Below are 27,608 nucleotides of genomic sequence, written 5' to 3'. Positions count from 1 at the left end.
AACATCGGGGGGGGATGTAGGAAGATTGATGAAAGTATTCAGTCTGAAAGTGAACAAATATTCTCCTTGTGTAAGCAGAATCTAACCTCACTTCCTAATGATACTGACGTCTCTGTCTCCAGAACGTTAAAGTCAGATAACTGAAACAAGTCTTCCAGCACACCTCCCCCTCCAACCACACAAACTCCTCCCTCTTTTAATGAGAACGCCTCCTCAACAAAACCATTGTGTCCCTCAAAAACAACAACAACAACAACAACAACAACCTAAAACTCCATCATCTCTGCTAGTAGCTGTCTGACATCATTGTCCCGGGAGCAGACGCCGTCGGCATGGCCCAGTTCGAGGAGGTTCTGAAGGGGTGCAGCTGGCTCTGACCTTTGGCCTCTGCTGCCGAGATCCGGGCCCTGCTGGACGGTTCGGTGGAGGAGCGGATCATCTCAAGAGACCGACGGCAAGAGCTCGAGTCTGCACCGACTTACCATCAGCGGATGAACCTGACAGCAACAGGGTCCAGGCCAGAAAAACATCCACTGTTCAGGAATTGAAGGGGGGGGGGGCCAGTGTTGGACGAACGCCGGTTAGTATGTGATGACCCAATGCGGTCTCAGAGTTGACCATGAAATTGCAGAACTGAAGTGCAGAATCAATGCAGAAGCCATGAAGTGATAGTGAAAGTGTGGATGAGGGGAATTTGGAGAATGAGAAGGAGTGGTTAGAACAGGTAGAGGAGGCGACTATAGACGGATAGCTGTCCCTCTGTGGCAGCACTGGGACAGAGGACGGAGGATGTTGCTACCCCAGGTTCCTTGTATGACTCCTGGCTGTGCAACAAGTGAAGACACATCGACAGACAGTGAAGCACAATGCCTTGCTTTGAATATGGAAAAGGAAACAGAGCTCGCAATTGCTTGCAGGACATTAGAATTGTACGATGACAACTTTAAATGTGCGGAGGTGGAGATTACGGGCCCAAGCTTCCCACTGGATACAGGAGGGGCACCGGAAGGCCTCTGTTTGTCTACAGACGACAGCATGGAGACAACCTTTCTGAATGTGGATCATTACTTAACCTCTGAAGCGGGGAGAAGCGCCTCACCTGTTCAAGCCCGCGCGGCAACACACGGCCTGGAGGGAAACCTGGATTACTGCCGGGAGGCGGACAGGACAGCAGACACGGCAGAAGACCTGCTCTGTTTGATGAGACAGGTGCAATGTGGCGCCGAAGCAGGATTTTCAGAAGACATTGCACATTTATTTTCTCCCTGTGCACCGACGGACACTCATACTGACGCCCGAGATCACTCTTTTTACCCTAACAAAGATCACAGCATGACGCTGGGCATTGCAGAAAACTGTTTCAGGACTGCTTATAGTACAAACACTTGCAGCGCTGACGATTCCCACCAGAATGGAGAGGCTGAGGAGAGGGTGGAGACACACTGGGGTAAGTTAGCACTCAATCATCATATCGTGTCCCCTCTTGCTGGTTTTCTATTATTCTATCATGCCTTTAAGTCTTTGTCTGTTCTCGTCTCTGTGATATGCTGGGGGCTATAGGAACGCCATCAAAACCTTGATTTCATGGTTTTAGTTCTCCAGGTGCTTTCCGTTTTCTTTTTGGTACTTTCCAATCAAAGTCACCCAAAGTGCCAACCGTGAGATGGCAGGTAGTGTTTGTTTAGTGGTGTTTTAGCTGGACAGGATTTGGAGGTTATTGTGTGCCTCACTTTCACTTTTGATTTGGAGTCATTCCCAGGCTGATAATTAGGATAAGAGGGTGTGCGCCTCCCACGCTAGCAACAAAGAAGAATTTTGTTTTCGTCTGTTAGGAGTGTAGGATGATGTCATGCAGAGGATTTGATACTCATACTGTAGTTTTAGATAATCAAATTAGTGTTTTGTATTCTAAAATATTCTAAAAAAATGTAAATCAATCTCACATCTCTGCCGGCTTGAATATTTCACTGACTTTGAGCTCGAGCAGTGATCCGTTGGAGGCTTCGGACGGAGGAATTAAAGGGGGCACATGGGCTCAAGGGTGCCTGCTGGGCTTTGCTGTGGGGAAACCTGCCATCAGTGCACACAACGCAAAGTTGAGGCAAAGAACAAGAATGCTTGGCCCAGAGGAGATTAGTTGAATGTAACATAATTCAATTAAAAGGCGGAGCTCCATTTTCATGCACTTGTGTTACCTGTTGTTATTACTAGTCCACTAGCGTGTGGTGCATTTATCCAGCTCAGGTAATGTTGTTACAGTTCAGAATGACTTCCTGTTTACCATTGCTTTTGATTAGTTTTCTTTTAAATCTCATTTATTTGTTATGTTGTTTCATTGTTTTTTTTCTGTGCTTTTGTTTGCTTGCTCATATGTTTTTATCATGTGTTACTTGAGTAATCTGTAAATGACTTTTGGTTGTCCTGTCCTTGCCTATAGTGCAGACTTTGGGTTGTTGTTACAGAGGAAGAACAAAAGACTACAGTCTCTGACTCAACTTCATGAGAATGGACAGCCATCGTAAAGCCTTGAACTCCACCTTTCCTTCCTTTGTCTTTGCTTCCTCCCTCCTTCGGTCATCTCGCTCACACTGACCTGACTTTCACACTTCCATCTTCGTTTAGGATAGAACGCCATATTTCCAAGTATCGACCGGGTGTGTGTTTATGTACCCATTCGTTGTTTTTGCTGGAATGTTTTTGGGCAGTATCACTCTGTGGAAAAACAGGTATTAATGGTACATCTGTGTGGCAGCATACATGGTCTATCTAATTGACACAGAGGAACAGGTAGAGCAGGTACTGTTGGTTTTGTGGCAAAGACTCCTCCGTTTCCTTCAACGTACCACGGTGTGAGTGTGCTGCTGCATTTCACCTGTCGATAGATGTCACACAGGGAATCAGTGGTAGATTTCAAAAGAGCATATATTCAATTGTGTAATATTTGGAACAGAAAACGCATTGCTAGGTAAAAGTGCTCCGGGTGTGTGTTTATGTACCCATTCGTTGTTTTTGCTGGAATGTTTTTGGGCATATTTGGAACAGAAAACGCCTTGCTAGGTAAAAGTGCTCCGCAAGCAAAACATGAACATGTGTCTGCACACAGTTTGGTAGAGCTCATACTCTTGTATACGAATGAGGACCTTAGATGGAAATGAGGAGGGGAAGTGACATGACAACAACAGATGTAAAAGATAACTGAGACTTAATTGTGTATAATAACTGATCCGTGCCAGGAACACGTGGACAAAGGTGACTTTTGAGCCAGAAAATGAGTTGGAGCTGTCATGGTGGAATCAGGGGTCTATGAGAGAGGTAGCATGGCCACATATCTGCAAGACAGTCCTGGAGAAGTCCATGAATGGATGTTTGTTGTCAGAGCATAAGGGACTAAGAACAGGAGAGGTGTGCACAGTTTAAACTCTGTACCTATTTGTTTGTTAGACTTTGTGTCTCACTGACCTTTAGTCTGGCCTGGTTTGTCTGATTAGTGTCAGAGATGGGCAGTATTTCTATTACTTGTATTTGAAATACGTATTTCAATTACTTTTGAGTATTTTGTAATTTGTATTTGATAGGGCCGATTAAAAATCTAACGTAATTTGTAACAAAATACTTTAGAGTGGAGTAATTTAGTATTTAAAATACTCAAAATACTTTCTCCACGAATCAAAAAACAGTTCACAAGCCAACGTTTATGGGCTGTTAAGTCCCATTCATAAAAACATACATAATCAAGTTGTTGTCTTTCAATAGCTTTGCTTAGTTACACTGACATTCTGTGACTGTTCTTCCTTTTAGTGGGGTTCACCAGAGCTTTGTGTACATTATAGCCCAAACCTGAATGCTCTGCTATACCAAATTGTGAGAAAACAGAAAATCCAGAAAAAAGTATTTCCTATATTTTAAATACAAAATACATGTATTTTGTTACATTTTCTGGCACCAGTATTTTGTATTTTGTATTTTGTTGTAATACATTTATTTGGGGGTATTTTGTATTTTGTATCAAAATACATTTTGATGTATTTTTGCCCATCTCTGATTAGTGTTAATTAGCAACACCTGCATTTTGAGCGCGTGCTTTAAGTAGTGTACAGTAAGTTATTTGGGGTTTAGCTTTGACTGCGCTCCATCACATACCTCACAACCCTCTGTGTTCAACTGATCATTTAAGGAGTGGCTTTCAAAGACGTGTCTTCATGATGGCAGTTACATGAGGACCTAAACCGAAACAAACTGCTGCTTCTGGTGCCCCCATCTATCCCCGCCACAGACTGGCACCTCTGGTGCGCAATTGGTCAAAGTGAAAGTAAAACCCTTGTTTAATATCAGACCCGCTGTGCGCACTGACTGGAGGTACTATATGGCGCATCAGAGAATGCATCCTGCGTTTGAAGAACACACAGCACCTGAAAAGTTTATTGCACTGCGGGGGGGAAAACAGCTTTAGAGCTGGAGTTCAGTGGATATGAGCGACATCCAGTGAGGCGACATGCAGGTAACTGTTATCATTATCCGAAGGTTTATCCAAAGAGCGCAAGCATGGTGAGGAAATTAAGATGTCGGAGGGGGTGTGCGGTCCTCTCTAAATATTGTGTAGTGTACATGAGCTCCGTTGTGTAATGATTTCAAGTTGGCTTACTGATGCGCAGTGTTAACAGTTTGATCAATGCGTTGCGTCATTTAGGTAATCAGAATTAAGAAAATGTGTTTTCTAAAAATGCATTTTACCATTTCATATTTTCTGCCTTTAAATAACATTTTGCCCAAAAGATATTGCGTTTGATAGTCTTTTTTAAGCAGTGGTGTTTTTTTATTTGGCTTCCAAACTTTCCATTCGAGTAAACTCCATCACGCATGTGTAAAGTGTCTCCACCTTATTGTGCATGTGAATGAGAGGGCGTTGGCAGGGTAAGTTGGTGAAAGCAGGATATTCAGGGGGACTTCCAGGGAAAGAATAGAAAGCAAAAACTAAACACACAGTAGGCGATGGCCAGTGTGGATAAGTTCATTTATTCATGATCAAGATTCAGCAACATTCAAGGCCTTTTCTTTGTTTTTCTTGCAGCTTTTCTCACCTCGGCCATGTGTTGTGCAGCATGTAGTCTTGTGCATGTTTTTATTGATGAGGTTGCTGTGACAGAGCATGCCTGGTGATGTATTTAAGTTGACAAGTTCTTCATCGCATTTTTTTTTGCGTGTTATGATGCGGCAAGTCACCCACTGCTATTGTTTTTTAATATGGACTAAAATGGCACCTGCTTTATTAACGTCATCCTTTGCAGTACACAGCAAGTGCACACGATATACTCGCCGTAACAGGAAACTTGGATGTGGACATTCAAGATGTATTGGTTCACACACAGAGTTGAAAGTCCACAGTTGATGCCACGAGTCTGTGTTCTGGCTGGAAGTCAGGGTTTTGGAGTGGTTTTGTATGGTAAGGGTGTGTGTGTGTGTGTGTGTGTGTGTGTGTAGGTGTGTGTGTGTGTGTGTGTGTGTGTGTGTGTGCGTGTGTGCGTGTGTGTGGCAGTAACCTTACAGGTCGTCAAACAACATACCTGCCATTGTATTTGGCAGTCTGGCTGTGCCAGACTGAGCTTATCTTGGACTTGTAACGTTTTATGGCCCCGATACGTGTGGGTAATTTTCTTCAAATGTTTCCTCAAGTGGAGCCTCTAGAGGGGCCTGAGTTTGGTGGTCCGACTAGAGGGTTGAGAAGGCATCCCAGTGGAAAGTGATGGAGGGCACTAAACATGCTGAAGAAATGACCCCCACACAGAGAGAACAGTTCAGGTGCTCCTTAGTGCTTGTTTAACCCCTCAAACGCCACCTGACGTGGATCAGATCAGAAGCACCCTTTTCTGAATCTGCTTGTTTTTGCGCTCCCTCTGCTCCAAACACACAGGAACCGTCTATGTGCCAATTATAGGAAACTCCTAACTCCCTTTGTGGTCTTTCGGGCAGCAGACACTGTTGTTTTGTTCACCTACAACCCTTCTGGACCGGGTCATCAGAAAATGTAGTGATTTATTGTGTCCAAAGTAGCTCAATGAGTCATCAAGACAAGCATTTCAAACGGCTCGTTGGTGTTTTTGTCTCGTCCCCTGTCCAAGTTTCAAAGTTCAATTAATCCAGTTTGATAATGATTTGAAAAGTTTGTACAGTAGCTTTATCGGAACTCAACTGCAAGCCATCACCACCAATGTGTGCCTAAGGAGCCTCGAACTGAGACCATCATGTTCCCGACACAGTAGGCAGAAAGCTGCAGACCACGGAGTCACAATGCTGAACCCTATCTTTCATTTATGACTATACCGCCATGCACCACGTTAGCTTGGCCTTAGTTCAACTGAAGGGGAGGAAGAAGGGAGGGAAACACTTCCAACAGTACATTGTGTATTGTTAAGCTTGCAGGAGTTGTCCAAGATACGACAGACATCTGACGGACAAAAGGTGTCAGAGCCAGCCTCTCACACTTACATCAAGACAAAAGTGACGGCACCGCCCACCATATACAATGTTACACACAGTTGTATTTAATGTCAACAAGTCATAGATGAGTATGAATTGATGATATTATAAACCATACTTTTAAACCATATGCAAACAAACAAACAAATCCATTTAAAGGAATCCTGGATCTGGATCCATCAAACTTAAACTTAAAGTATCACTTAAAGTGAACGTTCCTTTCTCCGTATGCCTTTTGATTTATAAAAGCTAAATCTAAGAGAGCTCAGGTTTCTCTCGCTGGTTGAGAGAAGAAGCCTTTTAGGGTCCTGGACAGCTGCAGCACAGAGATGGAGGCAAGCATGCACGCGCAAGCATGCACGCGCAAGCATGCACGCGCAAGCATGCGCGTTTTGTTATGACTATACGATATACTGCAGCATTGGTGATGATGAGTAATACAGTATCTCTGTCCATCTGTGTGATTCAGAACGGGATTGTTTAGCTTAACTGTTGCTTTCTTGTCAACTGTAATCCCCGAACACACGTTGCAGACGTTGCAGCACATCATGCATTTGTCAATTAAATGGTTTTAATTCCATATATCATATATTATTATATGCAAACTCCCATTTAGTTATTGTTTTTCATTACTTGGTTTAATTTTGCATCTTAATTGCTACATGACACATTGCTACATTACATATATATATACAGTATATATATATATATTGTATGTAAAACTGTGTAAATAATAACTGACCTCAGAGCTGCTCTTAAATGGAGGACAAGAGGAGTGTGAAACCACAGTGGCACTGTTCTCCTCTGTCAGTCGAGGTCAAGGTCATTTTATTTGTCGGCCCTTACAACGTGTTCTGAACTCGTTATACTTTACATTAGGATCCATACTTCAACAAGTGACGTTCAGACAAACGTGATAAAGAAAACGAAACAATAAAACAGAACAAAAGAATAAAAATACAAGACACAAACACACACATCAGAATATAGTGAAGAAAACCACTTCCACCTGATAGACAGGAACCACATACACACACACACACACACACACACACACAAACAAACACACAAAACATGAACGTAAGCCTGAGAACATAAAACAGTGTTTGCTGGGTAAATACATCTTTGCTTTTAGTATAATTTTTTAAAGTAAAGTCAAACTGTTGTGTCTCTGGTTGATAACCGATGTCTGATAATCTATTGTGAAGGCTTTTGACCCCTTCAAACTGAAACATTAAGACGCACACTTCATCATCATTACCAACAATGACTCTTAACATTATATGTAAGTCGGGATGTTTCAATATGCGTTGCTCAATATGGGACTGTTTGCTAAATCACCTGGACTTGTTGTTTGCTGCCAGGTGATATTATTCTATGTGTGCTTTACATCTCTGTGTAGGGACAGACCCTTGTCTGTCATATGTAGCTCTTTCATCTGCTGCACGGCACCGGCAGCAAAAGTGGGCAAATGGTTTGTGATTGAGAGGATTACATTTATCTATTTACTTCTCATCCTTTGTGTATTTGAAGCTAACAATGACGGCAGCATTTGCGTTTGAAATGACATTTCGAAATGAGGAAATTCTGAAACTTAAAGTGGGAACATGTGCAAAGCTTGATAAGATTTTTTTTTTTAAAACATTGTGGCTGCCAAAACATGCCAACTCCTCATCTGATGCTGTCTGTGAGGAGCCAATCAGTGCACACAGATCAAGCGGTTGTCTTCAGTTTAACACAGTACTCACGCAGCTTCCCTACTCATGAGTCAATATGTTAATTTCATTTGATGTGTGTGTTTGTGTGTCAGGTGTAAAGATGCAGGAATTGGATCAGGACCCGTTTATCTGTCCTGACTTGGGAGATCTACCAGGTGAGTGTTAGACTCTAGAAGGGTTGAACGGTTCAACATGGATCAACGCGCTGATTACATGGAAAGCTGCTGCTTTTACCCCGTTGTATGAAGCAGACCGTGTTCATCCCAATAACCTCACAAAAGAAATCCACTGCAAGTGCAAGATATACTGACATTAAAGGAAATATAGTGAGTTTATTACGCCAGGATCACCACCAAGCTACTGTTGCATTAACTGCAGCAATAGAGAACTTAATTATTGAAATAATCAAATCACTAATCCAACGGGCATGTTTAACATAAACAGATTAAGGAAAGCCACAGGGGCGCTGAAAAAGCTGGTCTGGGATCTGGGCTGGTTGGTTGAATGGGAAAGAGTTTTTAAACATTTCTGGTATTTAATATCTTGATTTTCTTAGTCTTATATTATTATGAATTATAATTGAGACATGCTGGATTTAGGAAAGCAGCCCCAGAAACAGACACGCAGGCCGAATGAACTGCGAAACTTTCAACGACTCATTAGCAAATATTGAATGAAAGACATGAAAGACAACTGTTGTCAAGTGTTTTGTCCAATAATGCTCATTATTTGTGTTTTAGATGATTTATCTGAATACTTCAACGATGACTACCTCGTGAAGTTTGTGGGTAAGTTGCAACCAAACTTTCCCTTTCACTTACAGTCTGCAGAACGTACTGACACACTTAAGATTGGCTCAAATGGCTGACACATAAACACACACATTCAGGTATGAACACAAAGGTGATCTATTGTCTGCTTCCCTCTACGCAGTTCCTGACCTCGACACGGATGTGCTCTTTGACGATCCATTTTTGAATTGTGAGGATGAACTCAGCACCTGCAGTAAGGAGCTCTTCTTTACATTTTTTTATTTTACAACTGCTAACACATAACAAGCAATACATGTGAGTCAAGGAGGAATATAAAAACTTGTATTAGATCTTACAAAGTGTTAATCAGAGAAGACCACAGTCCATATCACATATAATTAATATATTTCCTTATTTGGTATAATAACAATGCCGTTTGGCCATTGTAGCATTTTTGTCTCCTTCCGTAAATGTGCAAAGAGAAGTGTTATAAACACCTTTACCGAGTGGGTTTTGATAAGATCAAAATTGATGCGGAACATTTTGCAGTGGAGTCTGTAAGACCCCCAAACACCAAGGAAGTAACGCCAATGCCAAAAAAACCCACAAGGGTAAAGAATCTATTTCCATGGTGATGTTTGAAGTCACAGTTGCAAGTTTTACCGTCCACCACTTCCTTTTTAAAATCTGCAACATGTTTGGAGAAACATGCTTCACTGCCCTGTTTTTCCGTTCACTACTGAAACGCATGAGAATAACAACCATTTCTGGCTACTGTGTCTGTTAACTGCATCACTGACTCTGTTACTTCCTCTTTCTGACACTTCAGGTGCTCTTCCTGGGCCAACAGATCTGCTCAGCCCAGACAGCCACCAGCAGACGGACAAAAATACAAGCAAAACAAATAACAGGAGAAAAAGACCCAGAGGTAGAAAACCGTCCACTAGCTAGAACCTACTAACTGCAGTCTGCTCGGTTGTGTGAAAACCCTCCTGATCACTCCTTTATCATAGAAAACGTAACTTTAGGATCGCAGACACAACATTCTACAAGTAATGAATCACTTTTACTTGCTTGGAAAGTTTACATGTTTTATTTAAAATTCCCTCTCTCCAGTTCCCCGGTCATCACAGTGCACTGATGAGAACACACCATCAAGGCCCAAAAGACGAAAAGCAGCAGGTGACCTACCCAGACTGTTTGGTTTCTGTCTAATATATATTGATGGCGTGGCTCTAAACGTGGGGCACTGGGAGATATATAACCTGCACAGTGTCAGCCACCAGCCCATCGTGTGGTCAGTTTAATAATTCTGCAGACCATGCTGCTGTGTTTTAGGAGACTGTGTCTCAAGCCGCCATTGGTTTCATCTACATCCGTCTATTAGGAAAATCATTTAGCAGACTTTTCAAATATCACAGTGAACATCAAGTGGGCGTCAATGTTTTTCAACATCACATCATGAGATGATGCACTGCAGAGTTTTCAAATGAATCTGTACTGTTGATCAGCATGCAACAAAAATGTCATAATGGAAACCAATGGCTGCACGGAGCAGCAGGAAAATCTGAAACTGTGCAGCGTTCGTTAGCAGAAATGCTAAGATGCTAACATGTTTTGTAGTTAGGAACAAAAACTTGCTAATACAATATTTTCCTTTAGATAACATTCATGTTTTAATGTTGGTTCTTCAACTCTTGCAGGTCGACCAAAAACCAAAGTGACACAGGCTGATCCATCTCAAGGTATGTTTCTAATGTTCCTGCTGTAAACCTAATGTAATTGTTAGGGGAACAGATAGACATTGTACATTTTTACATACAATTTAAGCCTCTGAACACTCGTCCACATATACACACTAACAACATACACATACACAGTCTCTCATAAACGAACACACAGAACCTATGGTCTTCTATTTTCAGAAATATTCCACATATTCTGGCAAAAGAAGGAAGAAATCCCATGCATACTCTTTTAACTCATACAGAATAAACATTAGACATTAGCCTTATATAAATAAAGTGACATTTCACAACCAAGGCAAATGTGCGGCTCGGGTACAAACATTAGACTCACGGGTTAAAGGGATGTTGGTGGGCTTTACTTGACTTGGTTCCTTCGTGCCATTGGATTGCAGATCAAGAAACGGGAAGTTTAATTTTGAAGTCATCACATTAGGACAAGTTGATAAACTGAAAGAAGAACTCTCCCTTCACCCGGCTTCCTCCAGATCAGTTTGGTGCTTTTTAGATACCAATCTAGTTCTCAGTTTGATAAAAACTATTGTCTTTGCAGATGAGTTGTTGACGATTACTTGCTGTACACTGTTGTAAGTTCAGGGCTATCGCTCTACTTCTGAGCTCTGAGCTTTCCTTCTTTAAGACTTTCAAGTCTGCTAAAGTGAAAGTTTCAGTCTTGACACAAAATTGTTGAATCTAAATTCCTTGTTATTCACTTGGAACCTAAACTATCAGCGTGTTTTCATTGTCCAGTCCCAGTTTTTGATACACGCAAGGTCAACGAAACTTGTCAGCAGAGAAAAGATAAGGATGTTGTCTCTGCTTCTTTTGCAGGCACTGACACAGGATCAGATCCGAGTTCAGCAGAGACGGCCGACCTCTCCACCACTCCACCAAGAATCCTTCATCTCCATCCCTCCATTCAGTTTGTCCCCATCCCAGACACTCCAGCATATCAGGTTGTTCGGACACTGAGGCTCTCTCACCCGCTGATCAGACTTCCACTCCCCAATACAGCAGCTACACCTACTTACATATTTGGTGAGTAGAGTATTCACATATATGCATGCAATGTTGATTGTGTTGTCCCATCGAATACTATGCTGCATTTGAGTCAATTAGATTGATTTTGAATATTGTTGAATATTTTGTCTCTGTTTGTAATAACTTCATGTATCCAGTCTATCCTGCGGAGTCTCTCAAGGCTCAGTCCTTGGTCCTCTTTTGTTTAAAGCCCCCACCCCTTCCCACAAAAGGATTTGAACATTTCTTACTTTGGTGACTGCCAGGGGTTGTATTAAAAAAGGACACTGCCACTCACAGTAATGGATGCCAATCTGCCTGTATGCTGGGATAAACCTCCCAGAAGATTTGAGATTTGTTGTGAATCTAATTCCACATCCTGAACTAAATTTGTGTTGTATTGTGTTACTCTTTTACTATTAAATGTATTCCGTGCACTATGTAAAGCACTTAGTATATGAAATGTGTCAAACTAATGAACTTGCCTTGCCCCCTCATGTATGTATATGTATTGAACATATGCTATATCAACAGTACATACTCTAACACTTGTTTCCTATATAGTTCCTGCTACCTCACCACCCGTCAAACAGCAAGTGCCACCCCTCTCCCCAAGTGAGTAAAAAAGTCTTTAATCTGGGATGTATATATGTCTCTGCCGGTCTTTACCTCATGTGCATGTATGCAGAGATCTCATTCTGGCAGTGTTACGTAGGTTATGTACAGTTTGAGCTCTGTCTTTATGGCAGCAACATGGAAACCACTCTCTGCAGACTTCTGTATGTGTGAATGCAGGTTCTTAACAGTTCTTCTATTGTGTTCGTAGTGGACGGAGCAGTAGCGCCGGTCCAAATGAGTTCAGCCCCACCAGGGTCTCTGTCAGACACCGCTAGCAAAGCCATGTCTCCACCTTGTGCCTCACCCCTCTCCCCCAACCATGGTGAGAACCAGTTACTCCCTGATTTCTTTCTCCTTTTGTGTAAATCACTTTGCAGAGTTGTTTCCATGTTACAAATACTTTGGCCTGTTTTTCAGAAATGTCTCCATGTAAGGAATCACCTCTTCCTCAGTCTCCCACAGTCCTTGATATTCCACGTATGTTACCACATGCTTTTATTTCTCTCTTCTGCTTTGATGTAAAAAAAGATCTTGTATAAATCACGGAGAAGCAGGTTCAAATTCAGTTTTGTTTCTTCTACAGCGGTTGTAAAGGACTACATTCAGGAAGCCAAGGCACACGTGAGTCAAACCTGCCAGGACATGGAGTCAGGCCTTAGTCTGACTTCTCATTACGTAGATGTGCAAGTGAGCCAGAGAGAGATTCTCCGCTCGGGAAAGAATACCAACAAAGTCCTGGACAAGGAACTAGTCATCACGGGAGATACAGATCGGCAAAAAAGCTTGTTGGGGCACATTCAGGTAAGAGTTTCAATCAAGTGCTTTCAGCCAAACTTAAGTATACTTTGACTAGTCTTATCAACAATTCAGAAATCTTATACAGGTCAAGAACATTGCTGAAACCACTGGCTGGTACCTACAGTACATGTTTGTCTTTTTCCACTCAGATATTCGAAGGCTCAAATGGAGACAAACCCAAATGCTACATATTGCTACTCGGCAATGCTGGCATGGGAAAAACCACCCTGATCAGAAAACTGTGTCTTGACTGGTCCAGAAACTGCATCCCACAGTTTGACTTTGTCTTCGTTTTAGACGGCAAAGCGCTCTCTTTACCGGAAGCAACCTTTAGCCTTCAGACCCTTCTTTTAAACTTCTCCTCGTTTGCCTCTTCCTGCATGGACCCGGAGGCAGTGTACGCTCAAATTCTCGCAGCCCCTAAGCGCGTGCTCGTCATTTTTGACGGGTTTGACGAGTTGCGGGACTATGAAGTTCTTCTCCAGACTCAAGAAAAAGACTTGATAACGTCATTGCTCAAAGACAGTAAAGCACAGAACTACACAGTAAGACAGTTATATTCTGCCATCCTTCAGAGGGTCCTCCTTCCACGCTGCACTCTTCTGCTCTCCACTCGACCAAGAGGCACTGCCAGCCAGCTACTCAAGCGGACAGACAGTCTTTTAGAGGTGTGCGGCTTTAACCCCACAAACGTAGAAACATATTTATCCCAGTACTTCACTGATCCTGACCTCAGAGCACCTGCTTTGAGCTGTTTGAAAAGCTGCAGCTACCTACAACTCCTCTGTTGGAACCCTGGACTATGTCGGTTGGTCTGTTTGGTTTTAGAGCAGTGCAAAAGTTCGGAGGACCTACCGAGAACTTTAACCGGGCTCTGTCATCAAGTGCTTCGTCTGAAACTGGAAAAGGACCGTAGTAGCACACTCCCGGAGGCTGAAACTCAATCAGAAGTGTCTGTGCAATCAGTAGAACAACTGCAGACACAAGTCTCAAGAAGTTCTCAAGTGAATAGGCGTAAAAAAAACACTCGGTCAAAGTCCAGAGCACTGGTTCGCACTCGCTCTCCTACCCAAAGCGAGAAAGGGGAAGATGACGTTGATGGGGAGGGGATGAAGAGTGTTGGCGGGGAAATAGATAGAGCAGAGAGAGAGTTGCTGTCCCAGCTGAGTTGTCTGGCTTGGAAGGGGGTCAAAGCAAACTCTTCCATCCTCCCCACAGAACAGACCATATCTGCCAAACTCAAGGCGTTCGGCCAAAGGACGGGGCTCTTCTTCTCTTACCGCCTAACGATGAGGCAGGGTGTCTCAAGTGGTGAGAGGGAGGGAGGAGGAAGAGAGGAGAGAGAAGAAATAAGAACACGAAAGAATAGAGAAAAGAGGGGAAAGAAGGGGAGGACGTCTACTGAAGACGCTGATGCAAGTGATGACCACATCCTGTTGTGGGCCAACCCTTTCCTTCAGAGTTACCTGGCAGCGGTTCATCTGTCTCTGTCAAGGTAACAGTTTCTTGAATACTCAGAAGACAATAGGCCTCAAGATTAAATGAGATGTGGTTGATTGATTAATTGAAAATAAAAGAGCATATCCCTTTCCACTCCCAGCCTCCTTTCTCTTTTACTTTCAGTGCTCTGGATTTCCCTGACTCTTTCTTACTTTCTGTTTCCCCAGGACCGTAACAGACCGTGCCTTCCTCCAGACCCTCCCTTTCCAGTCAAGCCAGAAGGAACGTCGGCGGCCTCAGAGGGAGGAGGTCGATCTCACTCAGCGATTTGCAGTCGGGCTGCTGTTCCACAAAAAGACAGAGCTGCAGAGGCTTCACTCATACACGGAGACATCCTTCAGAGATATGGTGGCCGCCAAGCAGGCTTTAGTAACAAGACACCTTGAGGGGCTCTCCCATGGTGACCTGAGCCCCGCCCAGGTCCTGGAGGCGTGTAACTATGTTTATGAGGCGAGTTCCACGCATGGCGACGGTAGCAGAGACAGTGGCAGCACACGGTTAGTCGCTCACCTGGCAGCGAATCTTCCAGAAGTCCTGACATTTCACGGAGTTCCACTCAAGCCGTCGGACGTGTTCGCTGTGCAGAACGTTCTCGAAAGGGGTGGAACTGAAGGAAGAAGGTTCTGTTTGGATCTGGAGGATTCTGGGATACAGATTTCGGGACTCAGAGCTCTGGTGGGGCTCAACAACATCAACACATACAGGTACATGATTAAAATGCACATCTCAAAAAGTAATAGCTTAGCAACGCTAATAAGGGTCTGTCAAGTTTGGGATTTTGCCAGAATCCAAAGGGATGTGCATGGGGCTGTAGTAACTTACTTTGCATTTTATGTCTGGCTAACTAGCTTACTACCTACAGTAGCACGTTTTTTGGTAATTTATACCTTCATCAGTGTCCGCTGACATTTCAGTGATGCCAATGTCAACCCTTGGGTGTCTTCTAGGGCATGCATCGCTGATGTCATCACCTTATGGGAGCAGCTAGAGCACAGTGGGGAAGAAGACCTCCTACAAGAGACGGTGTCCAAATTCAAGATCCATCCTCTGAAAGCCACACAGGTGTGTCACGTGGAGCACCTGGCAAAGCTGGTGAACATACATATGCACAAGAGGCTGTCGGACAGGTAACACACTACACACACACACACAGAGACACTAAGATACCCACAGTGACCCTTTTGCAAAATACAAACTATGTGTCTGGCCCCTGAAGTGTGTGTTGTGTTTAATTGTAGTTCCAGCCAATCAGATTCCATTCTGGCAGAGGGGGTACCGGCTGTCAAAGAGCTACACAAGCTGGAGTTTGCGTGAGTATAGAGCTCTGACGTTTGAACTGATGATGATGATGGTGGTGATGATGATGATGGTGGTGATGATGATGATGGTGGTGATGATGATGACATTATCTTTCTCTCTAGGCTTGGTCCAGAAAAAGGTCCCCTGGTTCTTCCCAAGCTTTGGGAGCTCCTGCCAGGTCTACATAACCTACAGCACTTAGAGTAAATATACACACCTTTACTTCTAGTTCTCTCTCTGTGTTTATGTGTTTGTTTCTAGTGTCTCACGGTCTCTCTCTCTCTCCTCCTTCAGTCTAGAGAACAGTAAGATAGGGGACAAAGGAGCAGAGAAATTGGCTGATGCTCTCGTCTCGCATGGTTCCCTGGAGATACTCAAGTGAGTACAAAAATGTTGACCCTCCTCTCAGGGGTGACATAAAAACTAAATCTGACCTCACAATACAAAATAAATCATTTAGTTTTTTACATTGTAAGATCTTAGTGTTAACCCTCTACTTGTGGGTTCCTAGTCTCTCACAGAACTGTATCGGAGACCAGGGGGTTAAGAAATTAGCAGCAACACTGAGGGATCTGCCCAAACTGCACTGTTTAAGGTATATATTACACACACACACACACACACGCATATACCGAAACAACACCACCCACAGTTGCACATACCGTGGACTCACTATAATCTCACCTTCCTCTGTTTTTGTCCAGTCTCTACAGTAATGAGATTTCTGATGAAGGCGCAGAGAGCTTAGCAGCTGTCCTCCCACACGTGGCTTCACTCACTGACCTGGAGTAAGACTCACGTTTTCATTCGACATTTGGGATTCCTGTGTGTATGCGTCTGCTTTGATAACTTGGTGTCCTCATATTTGACTCTTTAAGTGTCACAGCAGCAAATATCTCGTAGAAACAGAGAAATACATTTTGGTTGATTTACTGAATGACAAAATGTACCACATCTGTATTTTGTAGTGACAATCATTTTCAACAAACCCTCAGCAGACAGAAAATGAGGAACCAGTGATTAGAATTTGATTAGAAGCATGTAAATATTGATCAGCGGGTCTGTTGTTCTGAAGTCACTAATATGTTGACACATTGAAGAGACATTTAAAGTGTAAACTCGTTTCTGTTTGACAGCGTGAAGTTTAACAAGCTAACAGACGTTGGAGCACAGAGTTTGGGAGCCAGTCTGAGAAACTGTAAAAAAATGAAGACTCTGAGGTGAGAAACCCTTTGTGTGAGTGTGTGTGTGTGTGTGTGTGTGCGTATCTGTACTTGTACAGCTATCTTTGGGGGGACCCGTTTTAATTTGAGACATTCGGAGTCCTCACTTATGGACAGACCTTCAAAGGCCTGTTTGAGGGTTCAGACTTGGTTAAGGTAACAGTTGGGGTCAGGTATTGAGCTTTTTATCGTTAAAGTTAGGGTAAGGGACAAGGGAAGGCATTTGTGAGTGTCCTCACAAAGATAGAAGTACAAGGTTGTGTGTGTGTGCGGGACCATCGCCCTGGATGTCCCGTCTCTCTTTTTTAGGTTTAATTGCTCCACAACCAAAGACTTGTTATTGTTATTTAGTTTCCTGCATGTCAGATTGCATCATAATGTCTTTTTCCATCTCATCCTATCACAGGATGTGGAACCAGTGTATTCCATACGGAGTGTTTGAGAGACTTCAGCAGCAGGACAACCGGATCCAGTGGCAGTAGAACGATATGAAGCCTGGACTTTTTATTGTGTTTCCCATGCATACATGTTCACACTACACAACACTTTTTCTAAAGCATGTATGTTAAAGAAACAGTTCCTGGAACAGAGAGAGAGAGAGAGAGAGAACGAACTAAAACAAACCCAAAATGGACAAATTCTCCGCTGCTTTATTCAACACTTCATCTTGCCAGGTTCAAGTGCTACAATGAGTTAATTCAGCGTCACACAGCACTGCATGTGTGTACGGTACGGCTGTGTTGTGATGCTCGTCGGTAGAAATTCAATACGCACATTTGCACTGTGATACTTGTCTTTACGCAATTATCGATTTGTTTCCTGTCTATTGTCGTTGCCTGTGAGGCCTGCTATTTGATGAGCGTTCTTCACTGTGTGACTTTAACAGCATTTTTGTTTGCACTCCTTCAGTGGCTCTAAATGAGACATTGCTGAACTATTACATGGCACTTTGATATAAATAAAATGTTTCATGTTGTCACAAGGTACATTATTTCCTTTCCTCTTTTTCACTAATCATTGGTTATGTTTACTGAGTTTATTACCAGCGTATTTTCGCTTCCTTCCCAACAGGTTTCTGTTCTCTATTTTGACGCAAACTGACCTTTACATTGTTTTGGTGTCTGCAGCACTGAGTTCATTATATTACTTTATTTATATTTCTGCCAATATGTTCCAGAGTGAGGGCAGACCCAGTTGTGCTATCATGCTAAAACAGGTATCATAAATACTTGGTTATCACTTTTCACACATCTACCAGACAGGGAGGGTGTTGAGTTGCATTATGGGAAATGAAGGATCCAGTGCTTCGGGGGCTAGACCCATATCTGAAAATACTACTAAATTGCTGCTGCAAAAGTAAAATAAAACACAAATAAATATCAGGTCACTTAAGGGCTCAAATATCAGAGAATCACACATTTCACGGAGGTTTAGATATTTATTTGAACCACTTTTGGGTTTCTTCAACAATTAAAACATTTAATTTTTGCTTTTCATCACGTACGTCATAGATGTGAAATACTTCACACAATCTAGCTTCTTCTCTATGTTAATATTAAATTGTATTTTGGTTGTGTGATTGATTTTAGAAGGAAGAATACAAGTAGCAGTTTCTTAGTAGATTAATGCTAAAGGCCTTAATATGTATGCACTTGTTTAACAGCCCTCGAAGAATTGAATGACAGTTCTATATTTGGTTCATGTGTGAATAGACGAAGCCATACTTGATTCTCAATAAATAGAAAAGGGAAATAGGTTATTCAAATGTATTCTTCCGTATTTAACTACACGTGAACTAGTATCGTGCCTTGGTAAACTTCATGACTGCGTAACAAATATCATTGGTATTAGCGATTAACTTACGGTGCGTCACATCACAATATGTCAGGTAGCGTCATCGATCAATCACTGACATTATTTTCCTGACATACATAAGTCTGAGGACCGCTGATTGTCACGGAGTTTATTTTTCAAGCACCAGCAAAACATCAAAGTGTTCCACCATAGCTCTCATTGTTGTTGTCTGGTGAACTGATGCCATCTTGTGGACAAAATGTAAAGTGACACCAAACGAGTACATGGCAACAAGTAAACAGTCTGAGATCAACATGTCCACTTTAAAAGAACAACTGCAAGATAATCAATGAACACACATCTAATGACTATAAAGTAAGAGGCGGAGAAAAACAAAAAGCTGTCATTCGCTCAAAGTTTATTAAATACACATCGGAAAATAAATCTCTGTTTACGATCCACAGCTTATTACAGAATGTGCATGTCTGCAAAGAAGCAGATGTGGAGGGGTGACACAAGCACAAGGTGAAGGCTGTATGGAGATGATCCGTCACAGTCCAAGTGAAGTCTCGTAGGTTTCCACTGAAGTTGATCAGAACCTGACGAGCACAGTGTGCATCATGCTGGGAAATAGCACAAGCAGTCAGATACCTGCAGCCGACACCAGCGGGTCCATCAACAGTTTGTATACAAAACTAGCGTCCTCCACGTTTTATTGTTTTTCAGACTTTAGGCAGCGACTTTATTACTTGAACTACCCAACTCATCGTGCTGACATCAGCCTGTCAATGCCCTCCACCTCCAGAACGCTCGCTTACACACACTGTTCATCTACAGGAAGACCGTTCCTGTTATCCATTCATTGACTTTTGATCAAATTCCATACAAACATGTTTCACAATACTTCATGAATATTAGTATCCTGAGCTGCAGATGAATTGTTATCCTGTCAGTAGTCACACTGATTCATACAAACGCATGAACAACAATCCAAACATTGTACATTTGTCACCACAAAATATTTCATCATGGCAGCCTTGATCCAATGAGAGGAAATGATTTGGTTATCAGCAATCCTTAATCAACACTGGATGAACTCAGTCTTGCGTGGCACAACGGAGGATCAGGTTTAAAATGGTAAATCTCAGTCTGTTCACTAAACTGTGCCGTCATTAGTGTCTTTGACAGAATCATTACTTCGCTGTTCTTGACTTGCAACACGGCCGTTTCTTTTGAAATCATGAGGCGATGTGGCTGTGATTGAACAACGATCCGGTAATATCGAGTGTGGCAAAGTGTTGGTGAAACACCATCTCAGTGAAAGGTTGTCCAGCTGAATGTAACGTTCATGTACCCTGACAGAGTCGTACATTCTGGACTAAAGCTTGTTTAGAGTATGAAACGTGCATGAGCAAATATTTTGGAAACGCCTTTCGTCTCTACGACTTCAGTTATTTGGTGGACAACAACCACATTGCTGTGATTATTGTGCACGGTTTGCTTATTCTGGTGCTGTTTGCAGTGAAAAAATACTGGTTCCTCTGTATTGCCTCTCAAAATCAATGTCTAGTTAATTAGCTGGGCTATAGTATGTACAGTACCTTCAAGGCTTACACATATCCAGTATGGAATTGCCTCATAGCTTGAATCATGTTTATTATTGCTGCCTAGAATATACATCGTATTAACGGAATTCTAAATCCATAACAAACTGAACAGAAGGATAAAACAGAATCTCGTCAAAACCATTTCTTTAAACACAACCAATATCATGCGTCAAGTCTTTTCTGTATGTGTCTAACACACATTTGCAACATTAAAACAAATAAACATGAATGCAACAAAGTAAAATATGTGACGCACGTCTTCTGGGATTCTGTTTCCTTTGACACGACGCGCACTGAAAACACTTCGACACATCTTGGCCAGCTGTGATCACAGCTGTCATCACTACTGCTGTTAACTTCTACATGGAAAACAATGACATGTGCATAAGACCCCCAATTACTAATGTGGTAAACATCATCAGAGGGCTTACTGTATCAAAGAAATAATACTTTCTGCATTACAGTGAAGTGTTTCTGATTCATGAGAGAGCTTGAAAAGATTAGGGCTCTCCTATATCTCAGTTTGGCAGCCTGTGTCCGGGGTCAGTGCACCCAGAGGGCAAGCTGTGCTCCTGAGAGTGTGTACATCCCTGCAGCAGACATACAGCATGGGCGACCTCAAAAGACACATTCTGAATTATGTCTCAAGGGTGCATGAGCTTGCAGAGTACATTCTGAAAACCTCTAAAAAAGACGAATGAAACTAGTGGTACTGTCGATGATTGAGTATGCAACAGACCTACAGTGGACATTGTTTTCCCAGAATGTCACGCTTCCTTCAGCCGTCGACCACCGGTTCCTGCACAGCCTGGGAAGAAAATGCCAAGTCATATCGGACTACTTTGTCTGAACTGGCTGCAATGCAGACGACCTGAGTCATGCTGCACATCACTGGTAACATTTGTTTCCAATCCACAGGGAACAGCTGCCTCCTTCCACTTGAGAGCACATTGTGCTTCCTTTTTTATTTCATTGTGTCCACAGTGAAGGACACAGATGCCAGTGCTAACCCCATGGTGTGCGACCAGCCAATCGCGATTAGGATGGCAACAAACTGACCCGACAGCTGAGCCGTTGTAGAGAGCTCTTCCTCCTCCCACGGGACAAGTGCTGATCATGTGGGCGGAGGTGCTGAATCTCTTCCTCAGGCTACCTTTGTTTTGAGCCCAGAGAACCTAGAGCTGTAAAAACAAAACAAAAGACAGAAGATCATGTCCAAAACATTTCATACAGCTTATGTTACAACATATCATAAAAAAAGGGGGAGCTTTGTGGATAAAAATCATATTTAAAATCACCAAAACCTCCTCTTTGTATCAGCTGCACCCCGTGTTTCTTTCTGTGAGGGAACCACTGGATCGTGTAGTCCATAATATTGTACATGTCTTGTGTGCTCTCTGCTTACTTTTTCACTGATGTGTCTGTGTGAGAAAAAGGCAGCAACAGCATCCGCTTTGAGGGACTTTTTCGCCACATGGAGGACCAGGGAGTGTTCACGCTGGTCCAGTCCGTCCTGGACCTCTGCATCTTCACCACCACCACTCGAATTTCTTTTTCTTCCTCCAGGACCGCCGTGTCACTCAAGATACCCCTCAAACACATCCAGCTCCGTGTCCGTGTCATAAGGGACAGAGGCCGGATCGGACAGCACCCCGAGGTCCACCAGCGCCTGGTCCATATCCTCGGGAAGAAATACTATCCCCACATTCAGGACGATGTACTCCATTAGAAAGGCATAATAGAGGATCAGGACGTTCACAAAGAACAGGCCCAGATAAAACATATATGGGAGTTCGTCCAACAGCGATTCTACCGAATCTAGCTGTGCATAAATTGGATGTGTCATAGAAAAGAAGGAGAGCCACGGTTTGTGTTGTTGCGGGGTCAGGATGTGGCGGACCGGAGTCGCTGGTGTCAACGCTAGAAATCTCTCCGGGGGGATGGGGCGTCCATCTCGGTTCGTCCCGACCTGCAAACAGTGATTGAGAGGCAGCTTTGAGTGCTAACGCATCTGTACGGTCCCGAAGAAAAACGACAGCAACACAGGTAGACTTAAGGGCGTAGCATTCATAGCTAATAATAACCGGCGGACGGGATTAAAATACACCGTTAGCGAGCTCGACGCATTCTTGACATTGGTCCTTCGGGTTTGCGGAATTCACGCCATGCCAGCTGGCTAGGGCTAAAAACAGTAGCATGCAATGCTAGTGTAAAACAAACGCGAACATTTCTGTAAGTTAAGTTATTTGGAGTTTTCATGTATACACAGCCGTACCGGGAAATACGAAACATTCACACAAACACGCTTCTGGTGATGATTTCACAGCTGAACGTCCCTTATAACATGTTAGCGAACTACATCAAAACAGTCCTGACCACACAACGCGTCATCGGATGCATCGGCAGCTGATTGGCTCACCGCTTGTCAGGCTCTCTCGTGATTGGTCGTTGAGGTGTCGATCAGGTGTCGATCAGTTGTCGATCATTTAAATAGCCCTTCGCGAGGACGTGTCGCCTGCTTTAATCGTCACTGCTAACACAGGAAGTACTGGTGTAGTTTTAGAACCACTCGCTTTGTATGCTGTATCGAGGGTATATCAATGGGAGAAAACTACAACTCCCAGACAAACCGTTCACAACCGCGGTTACGCAATGACCCCTCCGCGCAGCTAGCGCCGCCTATCACCTTCTGTTTGCTAAGTAGCTATCCACACGGGAAAAGTGGGTGTTATGTATAGATGCGGACGCTAACGTTAGCAAAAATAACGCACCTGTCAAATCGTTAGACCCCTTAAAACCACCACCATGTTTGGCCGGTCACGGAGCTGGGTTGGAGGACCGGGGAAACCGAAAAACATCCATTCCCTGGACCATTTGAAGTGAGTAGCTAAGTATTAGATATGCTAACGTTAGCCCTCTATGATTACCGGTTGAGAACGACAGTCAGCGTTATCATTAGCTTTGTTGTAAACGGATAAAACAACAGTTAACCGTAACTGTCCAGTCAGCTAATATAATGCATGTTTGTTGTTCTGTTTGTTAAGGTAGTGTTGGACAGAAATGTGAGCTAACGTTAGCTGTTAAGTTAGCTCCAAAGTGAAAATCCACCCTAATACAAAATTGACACTTTAACGTTAAATTTCTATAATGTTTTTTGGAAAATTAAGTCAGTATTGATCATAAACTGTCCGTACAAGCTGTAAATCCGCTCAGGTTGAAGTAGATAGAAGCTGTGCTCTCTATTACTGATGGGCACCAACGTCTACGTAACGTTACCAGTCAGGATGGAAGAACTTTTAAATTGTCCCATCACAACAGGTGCAACAAATTACCAGTAGAGTGAGGGAGATAATCCAGCTCACACACACATACACACACACACACACACACGCACGCACACACACAGGTAGTCTAATCAGGCGAAATAAGTGAAAACACCAGTGTGCGTGTACAGTGTAGGGGCTTTAATTGGATTGCTATTACATTACATTATTTGGAGATCCATAAATAAGAGTTTTTTTGTTGTACTATTCTGGCCTCCAGACATGTATTTATATCACTTCAATTTGTAGATAGATTTGTACAAAGTATTACCGAGCTGTGCCTTTACCCTTGATTTATGTCGTTCCATCAGGTATATGTACCATGTCCTGACCAAAAACACCACAGTGACAGACCATAACCGAAACCTTCTCGTGGAGACCATCCGCTCCATCACAGAGATCCTCATCTGGGGGGACCAGAATGACAGCTCTGTGTTTGAGTAAGTACCAATCGATGTGTTTTTGACAAATTCCTCACCTGTACCTGCAGATGTGACTACTGCGTGGGAATCAAAGTGATGACTTCATATTTACTCATATTTAGATCTCTATTCATATAGGCAAGCTTTGCTAAATGTTGCTCACTCCATTAATAAACCTCACATGCATTTGACCAGAAGCACACAGAAGAACTTTGAACAGGCGAACTTGTAAACCTTATCTCCAACATTAAAACTAATATAGATGCATAATCTTACTCCAATTCACACTCCTAGGCAATGTTAAACTCGGACTCCCTCTTCTTTTTTTTAAATATATTTCAACAACTGAGTGGTTGTTCTCCGCTCTCTTACTGTGAACCATATGTTAAACTGTGTATGTGCATCACAGAGATTACTGATTGTCTTTCTGTTGTGCTGGCTTTGCAGAGAGCAGTAACACTTTGACTTGAACATCCTTGTGTGAGGAAAATATATTATATTTATCCACATTTCATTGCAAAAGCCTGTTCAATGGCAAAAATAAACAGTGTAATCCTGTATATATACATACAAGACTCAAGCTCATGAAAGCATGGTGTTTTGTTCAATCAGAAGCAGCTCTGCAATTAGTGCTGCATGTCATCATTTCTTCTACTTTGCCACCTCTGGCTTTATTTTATGAAACAGGAAATGGCTTTGAAGAGCAGAACAGCCACAAAGGATGTTGAAAGATGACTTTGTGTGATCAGGAAACCCTTAGAATATACATGGACATGAACAGTCACTTATATTGTACTCTTTCTCTTTGGTATTTCTGAAGTCATTGGCTATGTTTCTTTTATGGAAGAGTTAAACTGATATGTAGCCTAATGGCGACATTGTGATAATGATCTTCTTATAGGTAAACAAAACATGAAATATCTATGGTGCAAAGTGCCTGAGTACTCTTATCATTCTGAACTGAGTATTTACTTTAGATACAGCCGGTCTGAGATCTGCTCCAATGAACAGTCGCTTGAGGTGACGAGCTGCATGTTTTTTAGCAGGAAATTGGCAGTATGTGAGGAGAGATTTACATTGTACAGCATAACAATTTCTAATAAAGGCAATGTGCCAAAAAATAATCTTAAAAAAGGACATGAGATTCAATAAAGGTCCGGTACCCTAATTAAGTGCCATTGTGTGTATACAGTATGGGTCTAAACTACTAGTCCACCAGGATGCTGCAAAAGAGAATCATTCTTCTCTTTAATACATTTTATATCAAGACGAAATCATCATGAACTGACTCTTTTTACATGTTTGTGTGTGTGTGTGTGTGTGTGTGTGTGTGTGTGTGTTCAGTTTCTTCCTGGAGAAGAACATGTTTGCGTTCTTCCTGAACATCCTGCGTCAGAAGTCGGGCCGCTACGTGTGCGTCCAGCTCCTCCAGACTCTCAACATACTGTTTGAGAACATCAGCCATGAGACTTCCCTTTGTGAGTATTTGAATTAACACTGGTTGACAAAATAAAGGCTGTGATGCAACGCATTGCAATTTAATAGCACCGTAACATGTAATATATTTCTGTGTGTATTATTGTTGTTGTTGTTGTTGTAGAGTACAGTGTGCCCTTCTACAATCACTGGGCTCCTAGATGGTTCATAGAGAGATTTTTCATCATTTTGCCAAAAGGCCACTTTTAAAAAAATGTGCTGTGTGAACAAGCCTGATGAAGTGGCTTCTCTTCTCAGATTACCTTTTGTCAAACAACCACGTGAACTCCATCATCGTCCACAAGTTTGACTTCTCGGATGAGGAGATCATGGCCTACTACATCTCCTTCCTCAAGACACTGTCACTCAAACTCAACAACCACACCGTGCACTTCTTTTACAACGAGGTGAGGCTGTAGACGGAGGGACATCGAGGGTCTTTTAGTCAATGTCATCTGTCATCGTGCTCTCTCTATCACAAAGAGGAAGGAACAAAGTCCATATTACAGGCTGAGAACTAAGGGAGGGATCGATGGAGCAGATGATTAATACTCGTCAGACAAATAATAGCCTGCTGCTTAAATCAGCTATTACTACAACTTTAGACATGTTTACTGATACATAAAATCATTCTATGTACAGAGAGCCAGTTAATTTGCTGAAGCTCCAGAAGCTCGTTTGTCACTTGCATCGTGTGCAAGTTGAGTCAGCTTCCTGTGTAGATGGCTTGATTCAGCCAATCAAGCCACAAATCATCTTTCTCTTCACCAGCTCTAACAAACACATACGTGTCAATGTTGCCTTCATTTTAGGAAGTTATTCATTTATTATATTTATTACAGACAGTTTTCACATCTTGATTCTCTGAAAGGGAGTTTCAAAACTGATTTTATTCTTTATTTAAAACTAATCAGGCCTGTTGTTGTTGTTGTTGTGTGTGTCTGTGTGTGTGTGTGGTGATAGAAACTTTTAAAAAACAGACCACCTGAATATTAACTGATGATGTCGTTGTTACTGCTCAATGTTTCAGCAGAAGTAGTCCTTCATTGGCCTGTGTGTGCTGGGGGAAGTTATTGGTGTACTGTCGATGGTTGCTTTGCCCCTGACGCCAAGACCAGACCCAACGTGTAGATCTGAGTATTTATGTCTATTGTTTGATTAGCTAAAGGTAATTAATGTTTGGACATTTGAATAACTTAGCTGAAATCCTGTCAGTCTGAAAGCAAATCCTATTTATGATACAAAACTGCAAACTAGTCATGTTTTATAATGAATCCCTCACGTCATTTATCAAGAGTAATTTATAATGTGAAGATTTGCTGTTTCATCTCCTCCAGAGGGCGCTGTTGGACAGCGCATTGCGTTGGCCACTTGTGTTGCTGTCAGATCTACACAGCTACATTTTTCAGACCAGAGGACACACTTTGGTTTGGTTTTGGTGTCCAGGTTCTTCATTTACTGTGACCTCTGTTGGTTTCTGGCCCTCCACTGTGATTGGCTGGAGGTCTCAGTGACTGAGGAACGGTTGGGTAGAGGATCAGGCACCGGCACAGAGAGAGATCGCTAAGATGCAGCCGGTTTACTTAATGCAGCATGCGGGTATGTTAGCACATGTTGCCCATCTAAAGAACTGTTAGATCAACTTTTTGAGTGCCTCTGTCAGGTTTCAGGTTGAACCAAAAGCACCCAAATCAAAAGCTTACAATGTGTTCTTTTGATATGAAGTGTCAAAGACAAAACGGGCTCACCTATCCATCCAGTGTAGCATCCCTACTGACTGGATTTTAAGAGTCATGAAACATTTATCATGAGTTCTGTAAGATGTGCGTTGCTCCGTAA

At 42.6% G+C, this 27,608-nt stretch overlaps 3 protein-coding genes across 5 annotated transcripts in view; 2 read left to right on the top strand and 1 right to left on the bottom strand.

Annotated features, from left to right (window-relative positions):
- Positions 1–671: 671 nt before the first annotated feature.
- On the top strand, positions 672–18,121 carry ciita (class II, major histocompatibility complex, transactivator). The gene is made up of 22 exons (XM_079177678.1): positions 672–1,447; positions 8,285–8,347; positions 8,933–8,980; positions 9,126–9,197; positions 9,774–9,872; positions 10,061–10,126; positions 10,648–10,689; positions 11,521–11,727; positions 12,274–12,324; positions 12,536–12,649; positions 12,745–12,804; positions 12,911–13,128; positions 13,275–14,620; positions 14,793–15,329; positions 15,573–15,752; positions 15,864–15,935; positions 16,047–16,127; positions 16,219–16,302; positions 16,436–16,519; positions 16,629–16,712; positions 17,061–17,144; positions 17,554–18,121. Exons 1-22 carry the CDS (start codon positions 790–792, stop codon positions 17,627–17,629), a joined length of 4,326 nt encoding a protein of 1,441 aa, XP_079033804.1. The 5' UTR covers positions 672–789; the 3' UTR covers positions 17,630–18,121.
- Positions 18,122–19,380: 1,259 nt separating this feature from the next.
- Positions 19,381–22,934, bottom strand: dexi (Dexi homolog (mouse)). Its single transcript, XM_079178146.1, has 3 exons — positions 22,824–22,934; positions 21,954–22,517; positions 19,381–21,729 (listed from the first exon to the last, which is right to left on the bottom strand). Exon 2 carries the CDS (start codon positions 22,392–22,394, stop codon positions 22,125–22,127), a length of 270 nt encoding a protein of 89 aa, XP_079034272.1. The 5' UTR covers positions 22,395–22,517; positions 22,824–22,934; the 3' UTR covers positions 19,381–21,729; positions 21,954–22,124.
- A 335-nt stretch (positions 22,935–23,269) lies between these two features.
- The window catches only part of clec16a (C-type lectin domain containing 16A), a 32,336-nt gene continuing 27,997 nt past the window's right edge, over positions 23,270–27,608 (top strand). For all 3 annotated transcript variants that reach the window (XM_079177637.1, XM_079177638.1, XM_079177636.1), the window contains exons 1-4: positions 23,270–23,427; positions 24,183–24,311; positions 25,638–25,771; positions 26,028–26,176. In XM_079177637.1, the coding sequence (XP_079033763.1) occupies positions 23,354–23,427; positions 24,183–24,311; positions 25,638–25,771; positions 26,028–26,176 (486 nt within the window). In that variant the 5' untranslated portion in view covers positions 23,270–23,353. The remainder of the gene's footprint in view (positions 23,428–24,182; positions 24,312–25,637; positions 25,772–26,027; positions 26,177–27,608) is intronic.

Source organism: Pholis gunnellus (assembly GCF_910591455.1).
Source record: "Pholis gunnellus genome assembly, chromosome: 17".
Lineage (NCBI taxonomy): Eukaryota > Metazoa > Chordata > Actinopteri > Perciformes > Pholidae > Pholis > Pholis gunnellus.
The sequence above is the reverse complement of the archived record's forward strand: the minus strand, read 5'-3'. Positions and strand labels throughout refer to the sequence as shown.

Bases quoted from the DNA above. Each gene is read 5' to 3' on its own strand.
- dexi (XM_079178146.1), bottom strand. From the start codon at position 22,394: ATGACACATCCAATTTATGCACAGCTAGATTCGGTAGAATCGCTGTTG.
- ciita (XM_079177678.1), top strand. From the start codon at position 790: ATGTTGCTACCCCAGGTTCCTTGTATGACTCCTGGCTGTGCAACAAGT. The intron at 9,198-9,773 runs GTAAGGAGCTCT...CTGACACTTCAG, and splicing joins GGATGAACTCAGCACCTGCA to GTGCTCTTCCTGGGCCAACA. The intron at 17,145-17,553 runs GTGAGAAACCCT...ATCCTATCACAG, and splicing joins AAAAAAATGAAGACTCTGAG to GATGTGGAACCAGTGTATTC.